This window comes from Thunnus albacares, chromosome 4 (assembly GCF_914725855.1).
Source record: "Thunnus albacares chromosome 4, fThuAlb1.1, whole genome shotgun sequence".
Classification (NCBI taxonomy): domain Eukaryota; kingdom Metazoa; phylum Chordata; class Actinopteri; order Scombriformes; family Scombridae; genus Thunnus; species Thunnus albacares.
In genome coordinates this window covers 10,904,814-10,926,409 of record NC_058109.1, presented here as the reverse complement: position 1 = coordinate 10,926,409, position 21,596 = coordinate 10,904,814, and the positions used below count along the sequence as shown (strand labels likewise).

Sequence of the window (21,596 nt, the reverse complement as noted above, 5' to 3'; positions counted from 1 at the left end):
GTTTTTTTTGCCTGATTTGCATTTTAACAATGTGCCATTTCAGTTGCATGAGTGATTTCACTATCAACAATAACAACAACAGGTATTAAGCACGTATAAGACAGCAAGATACTTCAGAGTATTGACTCTTATTTGGATGAAGAAACTGTCGTCACCACCACATATCACCTTTGAAATGGTTGTTTTTCTTTAGTTTAGAAATAGTAAATAATAACCACAAATGTAAAAACTTAACTGTTTGTGAATTCTGTTTGCTAACTGTAAAATAATGCTTTGTGATAAAAAACGTTTTCTTTAGAGGAGCGCTTTGCGTAATTTAAGCATGTTTGAACAATGTGGCTCTGTCAAAAGCATGGAAATAACGGGCTTTCAAAGAAATGCTTGTTGCTCGGAAAGTAGTGGGCACCCACAACAATAAAAGTACTTATTACTGCATATCTAATCTTTGCCCTCTAATCTTGCTTTTAATTCATAATGTAAGTCACTTAAAGGCCAGTCCTCTGATAGCAAAAACTTTCTTTTTACTTTTTCAGATCTGGGACATGTTTCCTTTTCTTTTATATCCACGGCAGGACCTGTGAGTTTGATATGGTTAGCCACAATCTGAATGGACTAATTGTAAGATACAGCGGGGGTGTGCAGAATTGCGTCAAGGCTTCTTAGAGTCTGTGTGTTTGTAGACACACCAAATCAAACCATGAGCGATGACAGCCTCCTTTCTTTGGCCAGTTCGATATGAAATTTGAAATGAATGTGCGTCTTATTGTATGCATTTGTGTATAAATGCGTGTATGTGTTTCATTATGTATGAGTGCGTGGTGTTTATGCAATAAAATTTTGTAGCTTGTGTACACATTTGTAATTTATGGCACAGTACACAGTGAGATTACCTTGTAATTAAAACTAAACATACTGTAACATTTTAAAAAAAACATATTTCTATGAGGAGTAGATGTTTGCTTTTGGCTTTACCCGCATCCAGTTCACCAACAAAATTTGCATGGCAGTTTGTTCAACTAGTGTTTGACCTTTTCTTTGGCTCTAGAACAACATTCTCATGGTTGAAAGACACTGGGCCAAAAGAAGCTAACAGACTAGATGCCTCAATTGGTTCTCTGTGATCTTGATATGAGTAATGACTGTGCAGGTGCCCCTACTGTAAACAGATGTCAGTGACCCACCTGAGTTGTCATAGCAGTGTCAATATCCTCTAGTAGTCAGCCTCAGAATAAGCTTTGTTGACTGAATATGTGTCATATTGTTATAAAAGGAGCATGAGGTGAATTACTGTATCCATTCTGAGGGTGGTATGACAGCTCCTCCAACTGCTTTCGGGTTAATCAGACGGAAAATCAGTTTTTAGTCAGTTTGGAAAAATGTGATGCAAACTACTACCTACCTTACATACATACCACTACAAATATATGTGACACCATGTCAGGCACATTTCATATGGAAATACCTGCTAATACATTTCAATGAATACAATGGAATGCATTTAACAGTATTGGAGCGATATTGAATGACTGCCATTTAAGAGATGCAGTCACCCGTAATGTTACTTCTCACAAGAACAGTCATTAAATCAAGTTGAGATCCATTCCCCGATATTCTTCTTCAACAGCCGGGCCATGCACCAAGGCAATTAAATAGGGCATCTAAAGCAGTTAGTGCTGCAGACACATGCCTCAACCTGCACATGTGCACATGTGCAAAAAAAAACAAGATGTTAGGTCAAGTGGAGTGCTATGTAATGAAGCCTTTCAGAGGTGTAAAAGTTTGAGATGAGGAAGAACACAGACACAGACATAATATACAGTGGTGAAAGTGTTTGTAAGTGAATGAAGCTTTTTCTGATAAACTGATCAAATACCAGTGATTGCAAATGTCAGTGAGCTAGAATACGAAGGTAGATCAGTGATGCTGTGCAGATGCATGTGTGACAGGAAACATTTTTTGAATAGTGCGAAGAGTTTCATACAAATACACTGAGATGCAACAAAGGCCGGACTCGAACCAGTGACTCTGCAGTCCATGGTCAGCATCTTAACCCCTAAGCCTCAGGAAAGGACCTGTGCTTCTCTTATAAATAAATGCAATTATCAAAAACTGCCAGAGAGCATATGACAATAAGTTGACAAATATTGTAGAATTTCTTGTTAAAGCGGAAATATCATGCACATTTCCTCGTCTATACTTTTATTCTTGGGCACTACTGGAATATTTTTTGCATGATTTACAGTTTTAAAAACTCCTTATAGAGAGGTGAAGTCCTTCCCCTTCCACTGGACCACCATGGGACCTTATGTCGGAAGAAATATCTATGGTAGTCAACAGTGAGAGACAAATTTTTTGATCCTGTTTGAATTGTACCATGAAGTAAACATATGATGTTTGTCAGTTTAAAAGATAATTTTCCAAGTGAAGAAAGTTGCAGTTTGTAGTAAAACTGTTGAAGTATAAGAATGTGAAAATACATAATTAGAAAGACAACACACCCAAAAGTCGCGTAAGTAACGTCATAAGTTTCTCTCTCCACAAGCTACCAAGAGCTGCTGAAGCTAACATTAACATGTTGCCTGTGTGTTTTATACCAGGATGTAGTAACATGAGCAATGGGTCTTGCTTGGTTTCGCCTCTTTTAACTCTTCTCTTTTCTACCTTTTCCCTTGTTCTGGAAGAATGAAATGAAATGCACCAAGGTGACGGCCATGTTGGTGTTGGTGACGAATAATGTGTGAGACGAGAGATGTAGTTCAGTGAGCAGTACTTTATTATTTTTTTGCTTAATTTTTTAAAATAGGGAACTTTTTGTGGTGATGTAAATTGACAAACATCGTATGTGCAATTCATGGCACAATTTAAACGGGATCAAAAAATTATTTGTCTGTCGCTGTTGATTACTGTACATTTTTTCCAAAATAAGGTCCCATGGGGGACAGTGGGAGGGGAGGAACTTCGCCTCTCTATTTATCTTATACTGACCCTTTATGCAGCCCCTCAGTTCAGCCTCTGTCTGAAACAGGCTGTTTTAGCTTGTGTCTCTTTAAGAGATGAGCCCGCTCTGTTCTGATTGGTTAGCTCCCAGAAGCTTCGCCTCAGCAGACTTCTGCCAGCTCCGGCAGAGGCTACATAAATAAACTATAGTAGTAGGATTTCCCTTCTTTTTCTCATTCTTTACACAAAATGTCAACTCAGATAAATCTGTATATATATGTACATATCTGAGTTAAAATATGCAAGTGAACAACTTAAGCAACAAAGACTATATGAACTATCAGATGTCAGTTTGAAGGGGAAGTAAAAGAAGCGTTCTGAGCAGGCTGAAGCTGTGACAGAAAAAAGTAAATCAGAAAAAAAGTATGTCATGTAGAAGCAGGTGCATTAAATGGAAAACTGTTGACTTGATTTATGTTTGGGGTGGAATCTGGTTTAAAGAATAAGTCTGGTGATATTGAATGTTTGGCTTGTGTAGCCAAAGACTGATACAGCTTATTCATCTGTGCCATAGGCCTACATAATCATCCAAACACATCAGTGAGCCAAATTACTTCACTGGGTGACATGTTCCTTTAATGGGACTGTAATCAATCCCACTGTTCACTGTCCTGCTGCTGTAAATGCTCACCGGAGCACCAAATCTGCATCTGAAAATAGTCCCAAAAAATACCCTATTTACTCTTGTTTGAGTCACTTTTGTTATTTGAAATTATTCATATAGTTACATTTTGCAAAAATGTAACTATATGTTTGTGACTACTTTTCTAAAGCTTTACATCTTTAGTAGGAATGAATAGGTTTTGGGCCTGAGTGCCACAGACAGGACAGGGAAAGTCAGACAGTACTGAGAGACAGACAAACACATTGTTGGTTTATGTCTTTTAATGAGATTTGTCGACATAACAAAAATAGAATATATTCTATAATATATTGCCAACCTTATCCTTTAATGATAACAAAAAATATAAATAATTAGTTTAATAATAAATACAGTTTGGTCGACAGTGCCAACGTTGCCAAACTTTCTCATTTATTCAGTGTCACGTTACCTGATCAGTTGATATTTTCCTCTGCAGTCCAACAGCAAGAAGACAACTTCACAAATGCAATTCCAGATGCTTTGTTGTCTTTGTTGTAGTTCAACATGAGGGACTTTACAGCTTTAAATTATTGTTAAATTCTACTGAGTTCTTAATTTACATTTGTGATGCATCTTTGCATGTCACCAGGAAAATGACAGTTGGTGGCATACCGTTGCGTACAGGAATAGACATATCCAGAAAAACCTATATCTCTCTATTTTATTGATGAAACACTGATGACTGTTGTTCTCCAGAGCGACAGCCTAATCATCCTGGAGATTATACTTTAGATAACATCCTGCATAAAACTGACGACACACAAGATGAAACACATCTTGCTGATAGAGATATAGTAATTAACATTTTCTAAAGTAAAAGGTGGGTCTGTTCACACAAAAGAGAATTCCAACTAACCATGAATCACTCAAGTTCTGAGAATAAGGCATTGACTTAAAAATTTCCAAAGCCCACACCACCCAACATACTGCAATGGATGAGGTGAGAGGGGCACTTCCTGCGTCAGGGCACATTAAGGTTTAACTGTCTCTTCAGGTGAAATAAGAGCATGGGGGAGGCGGACTGCACAAAGGTGTCCTTTTTGGAATCGTTGCTTGGAATTGCAACTGGAAAAACAGAGCTCAGGAGCTTCACACCTTCTTTTGGCTGGAATCTTTTAGGCAACGGAAGTAGAAGCAGTCTTTGATGTCATGGATCCAATCCAAAGCAAACCATGCCTTCAAGACAATGTTGAAGTTGAAATTGTGTGTTCACCTCTTTATTACAGTACAGTTATATCTTCCTACAGATGATTATTACATATTGATGGATTATTGATAGACTAGTTCTTAATTTGATAGTTAATCATTTAAATAAATACATGTATACATGTGAAAAAGTCAGGAGATTTAAGTGATAATATGCTTAATAAAATCACAATATGAAGATGATCAAGAGATATTAGTGCCCACCAGTTGCTTTTATATTGCTTGACGTTGCTTTGGAAGTTTTTTTTAACAAACTGAGACACTACATTTTCTGAAGGTGCTGGTGATTTCTCAAACATATTTAAAGGACAGGTTCACACTTTTTCAAGTCTGTCTTAAAACAACGGTCAGGTGCCCAAATGAACATTGAAATAGGTTTTTCTTGCCATAATCATTCCTCCTGTTCATGCTGGCCATTAGAAGATCCCTTCATAATGTACTTACAATGAAAAAAATTTTTTTTAAAGTTTATCTGAAGCTATTATGAAGCTCCAAATTAGTCAAATCAAGTTGATATCTGTCAACATTACAGTCTTTTTAGTGCTAAAGTCCCTTTTTTTGTTACTCTACTTCCACTGCAGCTCAAGGGGGAAATACTGTCTCAGGAAACACAAAGAGGGAATTTGATGCTAAAAAGACTGTAAATGTGGCAGATATCCACCTTGATATGACTAACTCAGACTGCTGAAGCCTCATATGAGCTTCAGATAAACTTTTAAATGCATTTTTGCACAAAATGACTGTGAGGACACACTGTGGATTTTGTCCCCCATCACTTACATTGTACTTACAGTGAAGCAGCAATACTTTCACCAACTCCTGAAGGAAATGTCTAACTCTGTAGCTGCTAAATGCTCAAATAAGTTCACCAGATGCAAACTTTGTCTGTCTGCTGTTTGATGCTGGGCAAAGATTTTTCACTGAAAACTGCTGCCTGCTGTTGCCCAGAAATGGCATTAATAAGATCTGTGATGATGTCTTCAGACGGAACACGAATCAAATTTTTGCCTTGCGTCTTTCGTGTGAGTTTGACAGTTGGATTGTTTGTGTTTATTCACCACAAACAGCCAGTGTATCAACTGCATGTTAGCTGTAAGCTAGCCAGCAAGGACACACCTACCATGTCTGTTAGTTTGTGTTCAGTTTAGCCTCTGAACAGAACTCACCGGAAACATCGGTTATTTCTGTTATTTCCTTCTGGTCTCTCTCCTTTCCCATCTCACCTCTGCACATCTATGAAGCAGAGCCCCGGTATACATGCAGATGTTTCATTCAAGTTGCAACATTTTCAAATTGATGTGTCTTTGCATCAATTCACACTGCCCAGGTGAATTTTTGTCCACTCGTGTTTTTCTATTGTCTATATATGCTACTGTCCGGCCTTTAAAAAATCCGTTTGTGTTCTGTCTGAACACACAGTGAGAGTGAACCAAAAATATAGCTGCAGCTCATAAAATCAAAACAATGAGCTGAAAGATGCTAAAATATTATATGAGGGAAACGGTAGAGTCAGGTGATGATTCTCTGTGGGTTTATCAGTATGAACTCCTTTCATATTACAAGTCATTTGTTCAAATGTTACAACAAAAATATGAATGAGTGCAAATTTAAGTGTAATATGAGGTACTTTCATTTTCTTCAGTTTGTTTTGTGCAACTTTATACTTTCTCTTGACGATTACAGCCTACATTTTAATCAACTACAATCATCCAACAGCTGTAGTGTATATTTATTTTAAAGATAAAGATTTTACAGACGTGTGATAATCTGATAACATGTGTTTCATTGCTATGGGGGTTTGGATTGCTACTATAAGCACATATAAAACAATGAAACCTGGTGCCAGCTGGACCAGCTACAACTTCACAGTAAAATGCTGCTTATGAATCAAGATTACTCTGAATAAGGGGCAGTTTATATATAATAAGTTATTCTACTTCTTATACATTTTGCTGCCAATTCTTCTGTATTTTCACCTTTAGAGAATTTTTGAATGATGTATTTTACATGTAAATTGCAGCATGCGTTCACTGTAGAGTCACTACTTAAACTTGAACGAACGATTTTCCACTGTTTACTCTATTCTGAGTTTGTGATGCTCCTTGCCATCCTTTCATAAAAAGTTTGACTCACGTCGATTGTCGTTTATGATGCCTACAGCGTTCTCCACCCAGACAAATAAAACGCCTAATCTAATCACATTGATACTTTCAGGGAGGTAGGCCCTCTATCAACCAGATGGTGTATGAAAAGACACGGCTGTTTCCTGTCACAAAATCCAGTGCACTATGACGCACTTTTGTGGTTATTACTGAATAAGTAACTGTGAGAGTCATTTCTTTAAATAAAATTTCAAATTGTTTGATCTTAAATTGCTGATTTTCAGGGGGATAATAATAAATTATATTATTGATGTGTCGTGATGCATATAATTCATCTGTGGTTTTGTGCATTGCTGGGGGCAAGACGATAATTAGATGTTCATTTGAGTTTTGAAAGGTTAGGATTAGAGGAAGAGATTTAATTAGACATTTCAGTTTGCCTCAAACATCCAGTTTTCCATTACGTATTACTCCAGCTTTGTTTACATGTAAATTATAAACCACCAGTGATCCTGAACAGTCAGCACAGGTGGATCATAGACATACAGTAAATGGTTTTATCCGTAACTTTTGTTTTTACCCATATATGCATTTTCTCTGCACACCTTGAAGTGACTAAAAAGGCTTGAGCAGCTCTAAAATGCTGTTCTGCATTAATTAACTTGAACAGAAGACCTTCTGTCAGGTACAGTTTCACGTTTTCCTCTCCAAGAGTAAAATACTATCTATCTATGACACCTTTGTTTCATTCCTTCACTTCATTGCTCTGGAAGTCTTAGCCTGTTTTACTTGACAGAAATGATAGGCAGTTATCAAACAAAACAAACCTATTGACTCAAGTGATATGAAAGATGGGAGACGTGATAGCAGCTTCACTACGGCAGAATCCACTCTGAAACGAGTCAATATTTGTTCTCAGTTACCCTGTCACACAATGTCTTCACAAGCCCATTCACCGTCATGCTCACCGCCTTGCATGCACATAGACATCACATTCACACACCAACACACACAAACTGTCTCTGGCACATAAACACACAGAGATACCTTTGTTATGATATGCATATGGTAGCCTAGTGCCATGATTTGGAGATAGTAGATTAAAATCAGCAGACGGTGCGGTTTTCAAAGAATAATGATGATATTTCCTGTTTCTCTGTGTTCTACTCTCAATCTTCAGACACAAAAGGAATATTTGTATAAGATTTATTCATTTTGACCCGGGATCAATTGTAGGAGCTTGTGAAATCCATCACGTCAGGAAAGACGTAAGCTCTCCTCAAGCCACGGGTACATATTTGGTGGTGCATTCTTTCTCTGGAAACCTACGAACGTAGGAGTCAAGTACAGTATGCCATTACTAAACAAACAGGGAAATTTGAATATTTGGACATGTATTTATTTTAATGATACCACTGCAGTGGAACTGTCTGTGCGCCTCTCCTCTCAATCAAGAGACTGATATATGATACGGACCTACCCGCATGAGATAAACCACCTTGTTAGAAGTATGTTTTGTTTTGCTTAAATGACTGATGGTTTAAATTTATGGCTGGTCTGTCTCATCAACATCAAAATCCCCCTAGCACTAAACCTAACTTATTTAGCATATTTAGTCGCTGCCTATAGAAGTGCATACCTGTACATGAATGAGAAGTTTAATTCATTTGTATAACTTATTTATGTTTGGGGGAGAAAAGTAAATCATAAAATATCCTCTGAAATGAGTGATCCCTTTCTCATTTGAGGGATTTCTTTTTTTGGTTTGTTTTTGATATTCATCTAAGAAAACAGGACAATTTATTGGCAATATAACTTCTCCATGTGTTGTCAGTGCTGAAGTGTCTCTGTGAGTTAGTAGTTACGTAATTATTTTTGTAGCCAACTGTTCAAAAGAAGCCAAACATGTCAAAGCAGGGTATGTTATCGTTAAGAGCAGGTGAAAAAACGACATAAATCAAACGCGACAGCAATAAATCAACTATTTCCTGCGCTGCCGTTTGAATTTTTACTATCATGCATAATTCACCACTATATTAGAGTCTCATAATCAGGTGTTTTTAGTTTGAACTAAACGAGGATGATGATTAAGAGAAAATAAAACCCTATAAAGACAGAGTGCCCAAAGGAAATAATGTGATCTACTAAGCAACATTTGACATTTTCTTACAGTTATAGTGGAACACAACACACACTAGAGTGTATATTTATTTTTCGACCACATGAAGTAGTTAGCTATCTGAATGATTTCCTTAAAAGGCTCCTTACCGGCTTTTGTGGACTTTCATGGGAATGATTGGTTGGAGTACATAACGATGACGATAACGATAATGATAACCTGTAACCTTTTGTCTTAGTTATTACTTTTTACTCTGTAAAACTTAAGGATCTTTATGACCAGCAGTAGTCTTTCTTTTATGTAACCCCATTTGTTTGTTCTGTGGGCAGCAAGACATGCTCTCTTTCTCCTAGGAGTATGTTTTTTTTTTACTTTTGACACATCATTAAGCTCTTTGAAATCTGAAATTTTAGAGTTGAACTAAATGTTCCTTATTTTGTTGAATGTTTTACATTGTAGGAGGTGAAATTTATGATTTAAGTGACAGGAAGTAAAATACAGAGGAATACAGCTGGAATTTGAACACATCAAAAAAGACAACAAGTCAGTTTCAGTGTTAATTTAATCATACAAATGCTTAATTATAGATACAGGGAAAAAAAAAAGCTTTATTTTGACAATTTCTCTTCAGATAAATGTGCTATTTTAGGACTATGTAAACTTTCATCTCATCCACTCATCTCAAACCCGTACATAGTCACACACTAAAACTAGAGAATAAATTCCAGCAATGTTCAGACTTCCTCACCATCTCTCTCTCTCTCTCTCTCTCTCACGCACACACAAGCAAGCTCACAAGAAGGAAGCACACACGCAAAAAAGAAAAAAAAAAAAAAAGACTGACGTGACTAAAAGAAGCACCGCAGAACAGTGTATACTGTTTGGGAGGAGGACTCTCAGCTGACTCACAACACAAATAAAACAGTGCTGCAACACAGAATGCTGGTGAATTTTACCAGTGGGTACACATGATCACAAACGCAACAAACTAGGAGAAAGTTTGATAAATTAAAACATTAATTTTATTAATTCTGTTCGTCTGAGACGTTTAGAAATGCCCCCTTTAGAAAAAAAAATGTAACACTACGGTGAAGTTCCGTCAAAAACTTTTCCCATTTTATTTTTTTAAGCCCAAAATACACAATCAAATCCAATATCTGACATAATGAACACATCAAAGCTGGTGTGATAGCAGACAAACTGTTTAACTCATTCGCAGATATGTGTGATCAAGAGTAACACAATTCAATCAGTCTTTATTTTTTTTTATGATCAGAAATTGGTGAAACTGAAAATCTAAAGCTGTGAAGAGAAAAGGCCTATTTGGGAGAGAAGATGAGGAAAAACAAAACTTTATGAAAAAAAAAAAAATGCTGGTATCACAAACAAAAAAAAAAAAAGATCATCAGAAGTGGTGAAAAGCATTGTGCAAATAGCAGTAACAGAACATCAGTGCCAAAAAAAGCTGATGCAAACCATTAAATCTAACCAAAATCAAACTAAAATGTATCACTTTTTTTTTTTTCATCATGTACTCAGCATGGAGTCAAGTTTTAGTTGGTCATCTGATTTTTAGCACCACCTGCTGGCTGTAAATGGGGCTTTTTTTTTTTTTGCATCTGCAGTGTACAATAAGACAACAAATAAATAACATCAGGTTAATTAGTGAGTCAGTTCATCCAAAACGGTGAAGAATCACTCGACAATACTTCAGAGGTCCACACCTAGTAAAACTCTCTCAATACAGATGTGTGTTTGAATAGTCACGTCATCCTTTTGCCCAAGTAGTATACACCATTTCATGTCAGTTAAATCCAAAGAGAAACCATTACATACATGCACACACCCACACACACACACACTAACATACATACTCACACTCACAAACATACATACACACACACACACATGCACCCACACACACACACACACACTTAGTACACAGACATGGAAAAATAAAATCACTCACCAGGCAAAATAGATTAAGATGGCTTTTTCAACCCTTCCTCACACCTCACTTGCTCAAACTCCTTTTGCGCTTCAGCATCTATTTAAAGTGAAAACCCACCCTAAAAAAACAAAAACAAAAACAAAAAAATACCACATTGTCCCATGCAGTCTGAACTGGGCACCTGCAGACAGTGTGGCTGGATGACAGCGCAGATTAGTGTCTTGGTTCTCTGGATTTTATCTTTGGGAGAGACAGGGTTCCTACACTGGGATCACAGGCATGGTTTTTTTTTTGTTATGTTTTTTGTTTTTTTTACACAAAGATGCTAGAAATTTGCCCCCATCTGTGAATATCTTTGATTTTGAGAAAGTGACTTTAAATATTAAGTATCTGATCTTTTACTAGACGCTAACACTTATTTCAGACCGATGCAAACAACCAGGAAAACCAGGCATTTACTGTTGGTAGAGATCAATCCAAGGAGGGTTCAAAGAGGGTCCAAAACTGCTCTGCGAGGGTGAACACTGGCTATGAACTCTGAACTACAAATGTAATATAAACCTATAGTTGCTATGTCACAACTTTTATAAACACTGGTAATGAATTGCAGTCCTCCCAGTCGTAATTTCCATGATTCTCAATTACAAAAATACTTGGAAAATGACAGCAGATCACAAGTTCTCAAAGTATTTTTGAGGTTGAGCGAGCTTGTTGTCATTTTTGGAATAGATCACAAGTTGTCTGAACCTTTCACAAGACAGAATAAAGAAAATAAATCCTATAAAGTTATACCAAATTGGGGCACATCATGGTGAACCTCAATTGTAAAAGCAAACCTCCAGCAAAAACAGACCTGTTAACCCGCACATGTATTTATCCATGAACTCGAACAACTCTATGTTTTTGCGGTGATGTGAATGGAATTGAAGCTGCAGAAGCAGATCTTACATGAACACTCCAGTTATACTTGAGTTAAACATCCCACAGCGTTGACCAGGTTTGTAAGTGAAAGTGGTGTAAGGCTGTCATCTAGAGGAATTTTGTGAATAAAAGATTACACTTTTTTTTTTCCCAAATGAAAACATACATTCCACAATTTCTCAGTCTTTCTTTTAAGCACTTTTCAAGGCCTCAGAATGATCTATAATCACTAGTAAATTCTGTAGTACTCTCCGTACAGACCTGTGTAGGAACCCCGAAGAGACAAAGTATTGACTTGCCCATGGAAATGACGAATTGTGTTGTTGGTTGTTTAGGGTTGATTTTCCCTTTAGTTAGGCGTGTGGAAATAAAAAATAGTCGTGTGTATCTATTTTTTTAAGGGTTTATAGCACTCTTAAATGAAGCATTTACACATGCGAATCCGGGTTGTTGATGTCAGGTGGGATGTTTCATTGTAGCTGATGTAATCCATCACCTCACTGTTTGTGTTTCTGTGGAAAGGGTCATGGGTTGGGGAGAGGGTTGTCATGAGTCAATATAAAACAACTGTTCCTCCCCCCCCCCTCCAACTCCTCTGCATTTAAGGACTCCCAGGGTGTAATGCTCATCTTCCAAATTGGGGGGAGGGGGGGTCTTTGTCATTCTAGCTCTGTCCAAATGGATAGGGTCCATGAATACCCTGGAAAAAAGAAGAGAAAATGTATTAAGAAAGTAAAATATTGAATTCAGTTTAAGGGCTTTGAGTAGATGAGTGAAACTGAATGCATGCCAACAACAAGTAAAACTGTTTCTTTACTTTATTTAATCATTTGAAACCAAATGAAACCTGGGGGGAGGGGGCAACTATGTTAAAACGAGCCATACTGCTGTCTGCTGTGGTATCACTGAGTGGAGAGTCTTTGGGTCAGAGTAGTAAAACCTGTAATGTTTGTACTGTAGGAAGCAGCTCAGTCGACGTCCTTTTGAATTAGTGCCTCATTTAAATGTCCTGACTGGCAGACGAAGCTAATACTACAACCATGTCCACACTAACTCGACTAAATCAGTAAATGCATCTTTTGCTCTCTGTTTTGGCCCTCCGTCCAGACTAAAACAGTATGTTTCTCCCCCCCGAAAACAAAGCTTTTCCAATATGGCCTCCAGAATGTGTAAATCTGAAACAGAAATAACATGCCGTTTCTTCTTCGATGATTTTCTGTAGCTGATTCGCTCATCGAGTAGGACAAGTACCCATTTTAGCGTTTAAATGTGCACGGTGGTATTTGCACAAACAAGCTGAAGCACCTGGTGTGGACGCATGTCGTTTTAGTCAGGTTAATCTAGATTTGTATGTCTAGTTTTCAGATTTCAGTTTATCCACCCATGAGCTCTAACTGTGAATAAAAGCTCAACTATGGCGACAGGTGTGAGGTGATAATACTGTATATTATAAAATTCATGGCCCAACCTGAAAAATTCATGGAATAGACTGAGGTGGATGCTGTGATGACTTTTCTTCAACACAGAACATAAACAACCTGCTCAATGTCAGCAAAAACAAGGAGCTGATGTATATTTTAGAAAAAAAGAGGCAAACACACACACACACCCCTGTCTACAGTGGAGCTGAGGTGAAGCAGATGAACAATTTTAAGCTCCTTGGAATCAACATCACAGCAAACCTGTCATGGACATCACACATCTCCACCCTTAGTAAAAAAAAAAGCTCAGAAATGACTGTATTTCTTAAAGAAGCTTAACGCAAAATACCTGTCCCAAGTTAACTTTTACAGAGGAGCAATAGAAAGCATCCTGACTGGAAAAAAATCACCAATTGGCATAAGATGCACACGGCCCAAGACAGGAAGGCTCTGCAGCGGGTGATTTAAACCGCCCAGAACATCATCGGTGCCCATCTACCGAGCATCAGTGATATTAATGAGGTGGGATGCCTGCACAGAGCCCAAAGGATACTAAAAGACAATACCCACTCCAGCCACAGCCTGTTCACCCTGCCGCCGTCTGGCAATAGATACAGAAAGTATCCGCTGTCTTACCACCAGACCACAGAACAGCTTCTTTACTCAGCCTGTGAGACTCCTCAATTCATCCTCTGCTCTCCAATAGTTTTATTTTTATGACTTATTATTTATTTATCCATTTATATAAATACTGTTTTTATGAGTAACATAAGGGGACTACAAACTACATTGCATTATACAACCTTGTGTTGTAATAATAAATGATAAATGAATCTTTAAAGAAGCTGTATGTAGGATTTTTCTGATACATGTCACAATGAATTAGCAGTAGTGATACTCTATAGTACTATACCCTAAGCCACAGTACATGTTATCTCTGATATTAATTTTAAATCATGCTAGAGGTCACATTTGGCGGTAATGATCGTACACACCAGAAAACAAAGATAACTAATAGATGAGAAGTGAAGAGAAAACTTTGCCATATTTGGCTCTTTACTACTAGTGGGACAAAAAATAAATAAAATTGGGCCTAAGGGTGTTAACAAATGAGAGGCCATATTGTTACCTGACGTAAGTAAAAACTGGCTAACCTTTCAATTTGGATTCAAGAGTCCTTTGAGCAAAATACCAATGTTGAAAACATGCTGATGTTTAGTGAGTAATGGCACTTTAGTAATAATGTCACAATGCAGCTGAGGCTTCGTGAATTTGATCATTAGATTTCGAGGTTTTCTCTGAAACTTAATTTGTTAAGCAAGTGGACATTTAGACCTGTTAGTGCTGCTCAATGATGAATCAGAGATCACTGAAGTACTTACAATTCATCCTCTGGGGACCTTGCATGGCTTGACCAAATGTCATGGCAATCCATCAAATAGCTGTCATGATATTCCACTACCATGCCTGAACCATAAGTAACCAAGTCATATAAATATTATGAAAAGTAATCTAAATAAGTGAGAATAAAGATGGAAAAAGAAAGTACTTGGTCCCCTGATTACAAGAGCTGGAAACCAGTGTGTATTAATACCAGCTACTAGCTGGACTTAAAAATAGTTCACAGCTAGATCTGGTCAATCATGGTCTGGTTCATCATCGATTAATCTGTTGATCATTTTCTCAATTAATTAACTTGCTGTTTGCTCTATAAAATGTCAGCAAATGGTGGAAAATGTCAATCACCGTTTCTCAAAGCCAAAGATGCAAACTAAAATGTTTTGTTTTGTCCCGACCGACAGTCCACGACCCAAAGATACTCAGTTTACTGTCATAGACAACTAAAGAAATCAACCAGAAAATATTCACATTTAAGAAGCTGGAAAAGGAGAATTTGGGCATTTTTTCTTAAAAAATTACTCAAAAAGATCAACTGATTATGAAAATAGTTGGCCATTAATTTTCTGTTAATGGACTAATTGGTTATTCGACTAATTGTTGCAGCTGTAACAGTTACTATATATGTCGGTACCCAATCCAAAACTAATGTTTGGCAAAATTTCACACATAGCAATGTCATAATACTCTGGGAAAAGAGTCTGAGTCAAACAAGGGCACATGCACTAACAGTCAATCATATGTGGTCACCCCTAAAGGAAGCACTTGATATAAACACACCAGCCGGCGTAAACATGTATAAAACTGAGGACAGAATTCACACTAAATACTGCTGCCACAGGACAACCCATGTTCCACAGTTATAGTAAGTAAAACTCATGATATGATGCATACATACCTGACCATAAGTTACCACAGAGAGATTGGTTTGGAGACCATTTGACGACCTATTTACAGCATTATGAGACAGTCCGTTTTGATCTTGCTGGATTGGCTCTTGTGTGCGTTCCCAGGCTCCGCTGGGATCTCTGAAGCTGTCAGTCGCGTCGTGCTTGTTCTTCTGTGGCGAGGCAAAGGGGTTGAAGTCTCCCTGCACATTGCGCTGGGGTTGGGTGTTGAATTCTGTCTCGAAGGAGGACAGCTGCTGGGTCACGCCGAGGAGACCTCCAACTTCTACACTAAGGATCACCCAGATTACATCTGTGGAGAAAAGGAGGATGCACAAATATGAGCTGACTGATCCAAACTACCAATTTGCTCATTTTTGGAGATAAATTAATTAGTAAATTGGAAATATTTTGGGTCCAGAAAAAAACTATTAAAAAAACTATTTAAAGACTTCATTCAAGTTCAATGGAATTGTGACAAAAATACGTTACCGAACTAATACATAATGAAAACAAGTCCTAATAAATTTCTTCCTTATAGGTTTCCTACCTCCATAGAATAATCCGGTGGCTGTACACATCCTCCACTGGCCCTGGTACATGCCTGGAGTTGTGGGACTTCGCATCTGCACGCTGACGTCTGATATTTCTTGGGGGTCAAGAGACTTCACCATAACTGTGTTTACATGACCAAACTGATCCCCACCGATGTACTTTAGACAAACCCCAGGAGGCCACGACTCTGCACCTATAACATACAAAGATAAGTGTATTAAAACACAGCTCAACAGCAAAACCATGACAGTGTAACAGCATGACATACAGTATATGAAAACTACATGAAATCTATATACTGCACATGCACACAAACAATGACTAAGAAAGGGTTCTTATATGAGCTAAATGTGTGAATGTAAAGACGTGTCGCACACCTGTGTTTTGTATTCTCCAGGTCTTTGTGAACGGTGTATCTGGAGGAACAGACTCTCCTTCCCCAATTGTCACATCTTCAACGAAGGACATGGATGGCGTGTTGATATTGGGACTTTCAAAGTCGTAATATGCACCGATGGCAGCCTGAAGATTCCTGTTCCGACACACAGGGGATGGGAGCGAGAGAGCACGGTGTTATCTGGAGTTAACGTTGCCCAAGTAATCCTGACCGAGATTCTGTATTTTAATGGTACAATATAAGGTAACGTTATGAGAACAGACAGTTAATCTGCTGCTGAGCAAACTATTTAATCAAATGTAACAGTGCACCATTTTGATTCTGGAAATAAAATGCAAATTCTACCTAAAATAGAATTCACACAGATAAAAACAGATAAAACCCACTTACAAACTGTGAGGCATCTAAAGAAACATCCTGGAAATGCTCCACATATAATGAACGACAGAGCAAATCCTGGGACACTCCTGGGAATTATTTTCAATCTCTTTTACTGACACATTTTTCTATTAGTGTGGGAGGCACTTTATACAAAAGCTGAAGCAATTGGGTGATTGATAGACAGATAATTAATCTACACTATTCGTTAATAATCTGCTAATAGACCATTTTCACAGCAGACATTTTGATTCGTCAAAGCAGGAAAAAAATCACAGCTGTAAATAATAACATTAGCGATGGCTCCATCCTGAGCATGACAATACCGGAGTCCTGGCACTGACTCACCTAAATGGAAAGCAGCCATCAATGATGTTATTAATTCCACCTATGCTTTTCCTGTTTTGACAAGTTAAAATGTCTTCCATTAAAACTGTATATTGCTCAACTTATTTTTTAAGCAAAAATGCAAAGAAAAAACTTTACTGGTTCCAGTGTCCAAAATGTGAATATTTGCTGGTTTTCTAAGTCTTCTGTGACAGTAAATTGATTATCTATGGGTCTGGGAAATTGTCATAGGCCTGTTTCCCCATTTTCTGACAGTTTATAGACCAAATAATTATGGCTGGAATGATTAAATACATTTTTATTTCCTTAAGTACGAGCAGAGACACAATAAATGCCAGATGCTTTAAGAGGTATTCCAGCAATTTGGCATTGTACTTCCATTAAGTTGGTGGACTGACAAGTGACCAATTTAAAAAAAAAGAATAGACAAAATAGATGTGTCTGAGGTGAGGATATCCGGACTTTTAGGCCCAATTTACACCTGGCATCAACATGTGATCTGTATCTGAATATCCTTTCTGACTAAGGAAAACGCATGTGAAAGAAAAGTGTGAATGAACACAGAACACATTGTGATCAGAGTCCAATCAGATTGAACAGACCATACTGGAAAAAAGTCCACCCAGCAAGTTGAAATGTCACCTAACTCTCCAAATCTTCCCTCGCAAAAAGTGATTGAAAAATGAGTGACACTGCCCCCCTTGACCTGATATGTGACATGTTTATTGATCAGCTAACTTACTAACTTACAGATCCAATCACAAGTTGAATCGAGATAACAACAACGCTTGTTACGAGATGTAAATGCAAAGGCCCGTTGATCGGATATTAATGTCCAGATAACGTACCCAGGCACAGATCACATGTTGACACCAGGTGTAAATGGATCCTTACGCCCCTGTATAGGTCAAGCAAAAACACTGCCTACACTCTCCATAATGCCACTTTTTTAGCATCTTCCACTAGACTAGTGGTCCCCAATCTTTTTTGGCTTGTGGACCCTTAAAATGAAGTCCACTTGTGACCCTTCAGGACAAAAAGCTTGAGCAGTTCAACTGAAAAATTAATTTTCCTTCCATGACTTTTTTTCATTTTAAGGATTTTTATACCCCATTTACACCTGGCATTAACATCCTATCTGTATCTGGATACATTATGTTGATAAAGAAAACGTATGTGAATGCAAGGTGTAAATGCACTCAGAATGCATCAGCCAGACCACATTTTTTTGGAGGTGGTCACGCTCACTTTGTGATTGGATCTCAGCCAAGTCTACATACAATCCGTACAGTGTGACCACATTCATAAGAAAAAAATTGTCCCAGTAAGTTGAAAGGTCACCTCGCTCCACCTCTTCCTGCCAGCGAAGCATAGCAAGCCCTGTAAAAGCCAAGAGTAGCAGCAGTAACTAGAAGTCTGAATGATGTCCAATCTTGGCTGCAGTTTCTTAATCTGGAACATGTTTAAACATGTCCCATAACTCCACCTAGCTAATTTGCAGACCCATTGATCAGATGTCATTATCCAGATAAGGCATCCAGATACAGATCACATGTTAATACCAGATGTAACCAGGGCTGTGCCCTAAACATCTAAAGTATGTATTTCACAAGAAAAAAGCAAAAAATTAGTTAAATTAAATGAGTTAAAAAACATAATTTTGTTTTACCAGAAATATCTCATTCTTTATTATCCCTTTACACACTGGGAACCACCCCCATTTAAGGGGGTTCATGACCCTCCCCGCCTGGCCCAAGCTGAGGTAACCCTAATGACATAATGAGGGCTTATTGTCTCAGACTTGACAACACACCTCTTGAGTCATAGAAGACATTATATGGGTGTTTTTGAAGACTGGGTACCACTAACCATGACCATTAAAATGTTTTTTCTGTGTAAAAACTGGTGGATTGCTCCTTTAGGGAATGCGACTCTTATTTAAGCCATTACATGCTTACCACTTGATGACAAGACAGACTGCCTGAGGGACCCTGGCAGTCACCCAGATCCTGAACAAAAAAGTGCTACTGGTTGACTGAAGTATGAATGTCCTCAGAGGGCTTTTTGTTATACTATTCCTGAGATGATACTGACTTATTTCTATACGCTGTGCGTTAATATAAACGAAAACAGACGCAGTTTCAGTCAGTGGACAAAATCCAACAACTGTCAGGTGATTTCCCGACTTCACTGACTGTCCGAAGTGACACATAAACACTAAGACCATGTGAATTCTGGCTTTTTTGGGGGGTGGATTCTCCTCTGATCAAGGCCATCGGGCACTGATCAACTAGAAGCTTGATATCAGTTAATCAGGGGACACAAAGGCGACTTGATCAATCCCCACTTGTTGTCAGCTCGTTGATCGATCACGACTGGTTGCGTCATCAGACTAACGTGCAGTGACCGCCGCTGCTTTGAGTTGTGTCTTCACGGTTTAACTGGCTCTCAAGACTATTGCGTAATATGGCAGTTAATCTACACTGAGGGTTCCCTGTGCTTTAAATTAGCCAGATAGCTAGTTAGCTGAATTTTTTGTTATTATTTCAGCTTACCAAAACTCACAGTGGGGACAAACTTTACCTATTTTACTTCCGTTTGCCCCTGAAACGATCGTTATGAGTTAACTAACTGTCATTTCCTGTGAAGGAATGATGAACAGTAGCTAACTTAGCTTTTTAAGAAATATTTTGACGTATGCTAACAAGCTAATTATGCTGCCAGGTTCGCGTCGTGTTGCTGTCCGACAACAGGCCCTCCTATCCCCGCACTCACCAGTTGGTCATGTCCAGGAAGAAGGCGCAGCCGGCTGGGTTGAGCTGAAAGCCCAGCAGCCTCTGAAACTCCGAGATGAGGACGTCCTTGTCCGTCGTGCCCATGCAGCTGAACTTCTGCATGAGCTCCGCGTCCACGTCCATGTCCGTGCCCTCCATGGGGTGGCGGGTGTCCCGTAACGGAGACGGGGTGGGGGTGGTGCGGGGTCCTCTCTCAGTTTAGTCCGAGGCCTCGTCCAGCCATAACAACCAGCTCAACAACAACAACCGTCAGTGCGCATGGCACGACCGGGGGGAGGGGGGGCGGGGGGGTTGTGGGGGGAGGTTGGAGGGGTGGAATGTTTGACGTTGCAACTGCCCGCGCGTCACCTTCGCCAATCACGTAGTGGACGTCGACGTCATCTGTTGCTATTTGCAGCCCCCCTTTTTCATTGGTTTATCAATGAAATCCAAGTTGTTCATGTAGCAGCAGCAGATACATCACACCATTTGATGCACGGCAGAATTTCTAATATAAAAAAATAATCCCCAGAGAAATATCTGATATGGTCAATATCATCGTAATTATGGGTAAATAAAATTAACGTAAAATAATCTTATTTGCACGTATGTGATCTTTGATATCACATGGTACGTTACATTAAAGCAACCTATTATTATTATTATTATTATTATTATTATTATTATTATTATTATTATTATTATTATTATTATTATTATTGTTGTTGTTGTTGTTGTTGTTGTTGTTGTCGTTGTTAATTGCACACTGCATATACTGTTTACTTCTGGTCAATATTTTGTATATTTCATCTCATTCTTAATTCTTTTCTTTTTTAAAAATGTAAACATGTAGCAGTTCTTCTCACTTAGAATATATTTTACATACAATTTGTTGTATTGTATTTTTATATTATAAAGGACTACTTAATTTTGTGTATATTTTTGACTGTTATGTACCACAATACCAAGACAAATTCTTTCTATGTGCAAACCTACTGGGCAATAAACCTGATTCTGTAAAATGTAAAAATCAGAAACCCTCACTAACTTGGTTTAGCAATGAATTAAAAGAATTATTTTTCTTCTTTACTAATATTAGCTGATACACACCAGCCAATACAAAAAAGAATTGGCAAACTATTGATTGGCTTTTGATGTCTTACAGAAAGCAGTGTGTAGTCGTATCACATTTCAGATGTCTATGTTAACAGCTACACCAAATAATGATTTTTCCCTCTAAACTTCTCACATGGTTTCATTTCAATAAATGTTCAAATTATCCAATATTTCACTAAAAATCAAAGATTACAGAACAATTCCAAAAACTGAAAACAGATTTGTGTATCAGAACTTTTTTTCTTCTTTCCTCTCCCATTAATCATCTCACGACCCCTCAGATTCATCTAGTGACCCTTTGGAGGGCCCGACCCCAAGGTTGGGAACCACTGGACTAAACTAGCTAACTGTGTATAAGCTCCATCTCCAGCACACTGCTGCTT

The 21,596-nt window shown here is 38.1% G+C and overlaps 1 protein-coding gene across 1 annotated transcript; it reads right to left on the bottom strand.

The window, feature by feature from the left end:
• Positions 1-9,611: 9,611 nt before the first annotated feature.
• Positions 9,612-20,394, bottom strand: ilrun (inflammation and lipid regulator with UBA-like and NBR1-like domains). Its single transcript, XM_044348424.1, has 5 exons — positions 20,099-20,394; positions 16,578-16,732; positions 16,196-16,393; positions 15,657-15,958; positions 9,612-12,639 (listed from the first exon to the last, which is right to left on the bottom strand). The coding sequence occupies exons 1-5, from the start codon at positions 20,254-20,256 to the stop codon at positions 12,604-12,606; spliced, it is 849 nt and encodes a 282-aa protein (XP_044204359.1). The 5' UTR covers positions 20,257-20,394; the 3' UTR covers positions 9,612-12,603.
• Between the last annotated feature and the right edge of the window lie 1,202 nt (positions 20,395-21,596).

Bases quoted from the DNA above. Each gene is read 5' to 3' on its own strand.
- ilrun (XM_044348424.1), bottom strand. From the start codon at position 20,256: ATGGAGGGCACGGACATGGACGTGGACGCGGAGCTCATGCAGAAGTTC. The intron at 16,394-16,577 runs GTGTGCGACACG...TGTATGTTATAG, and splicing joins CTGGAGAATACAAAACACAG to GTGCAGAGTCGTGGCCTCCT. The intron at 12,640-15,656 runs GTATGTATGCAT...TCTTTTTTCCAG, and splicing joins CTGTGGTAACTTATGGTCAG to GGTATTCATGGACCCTATCC.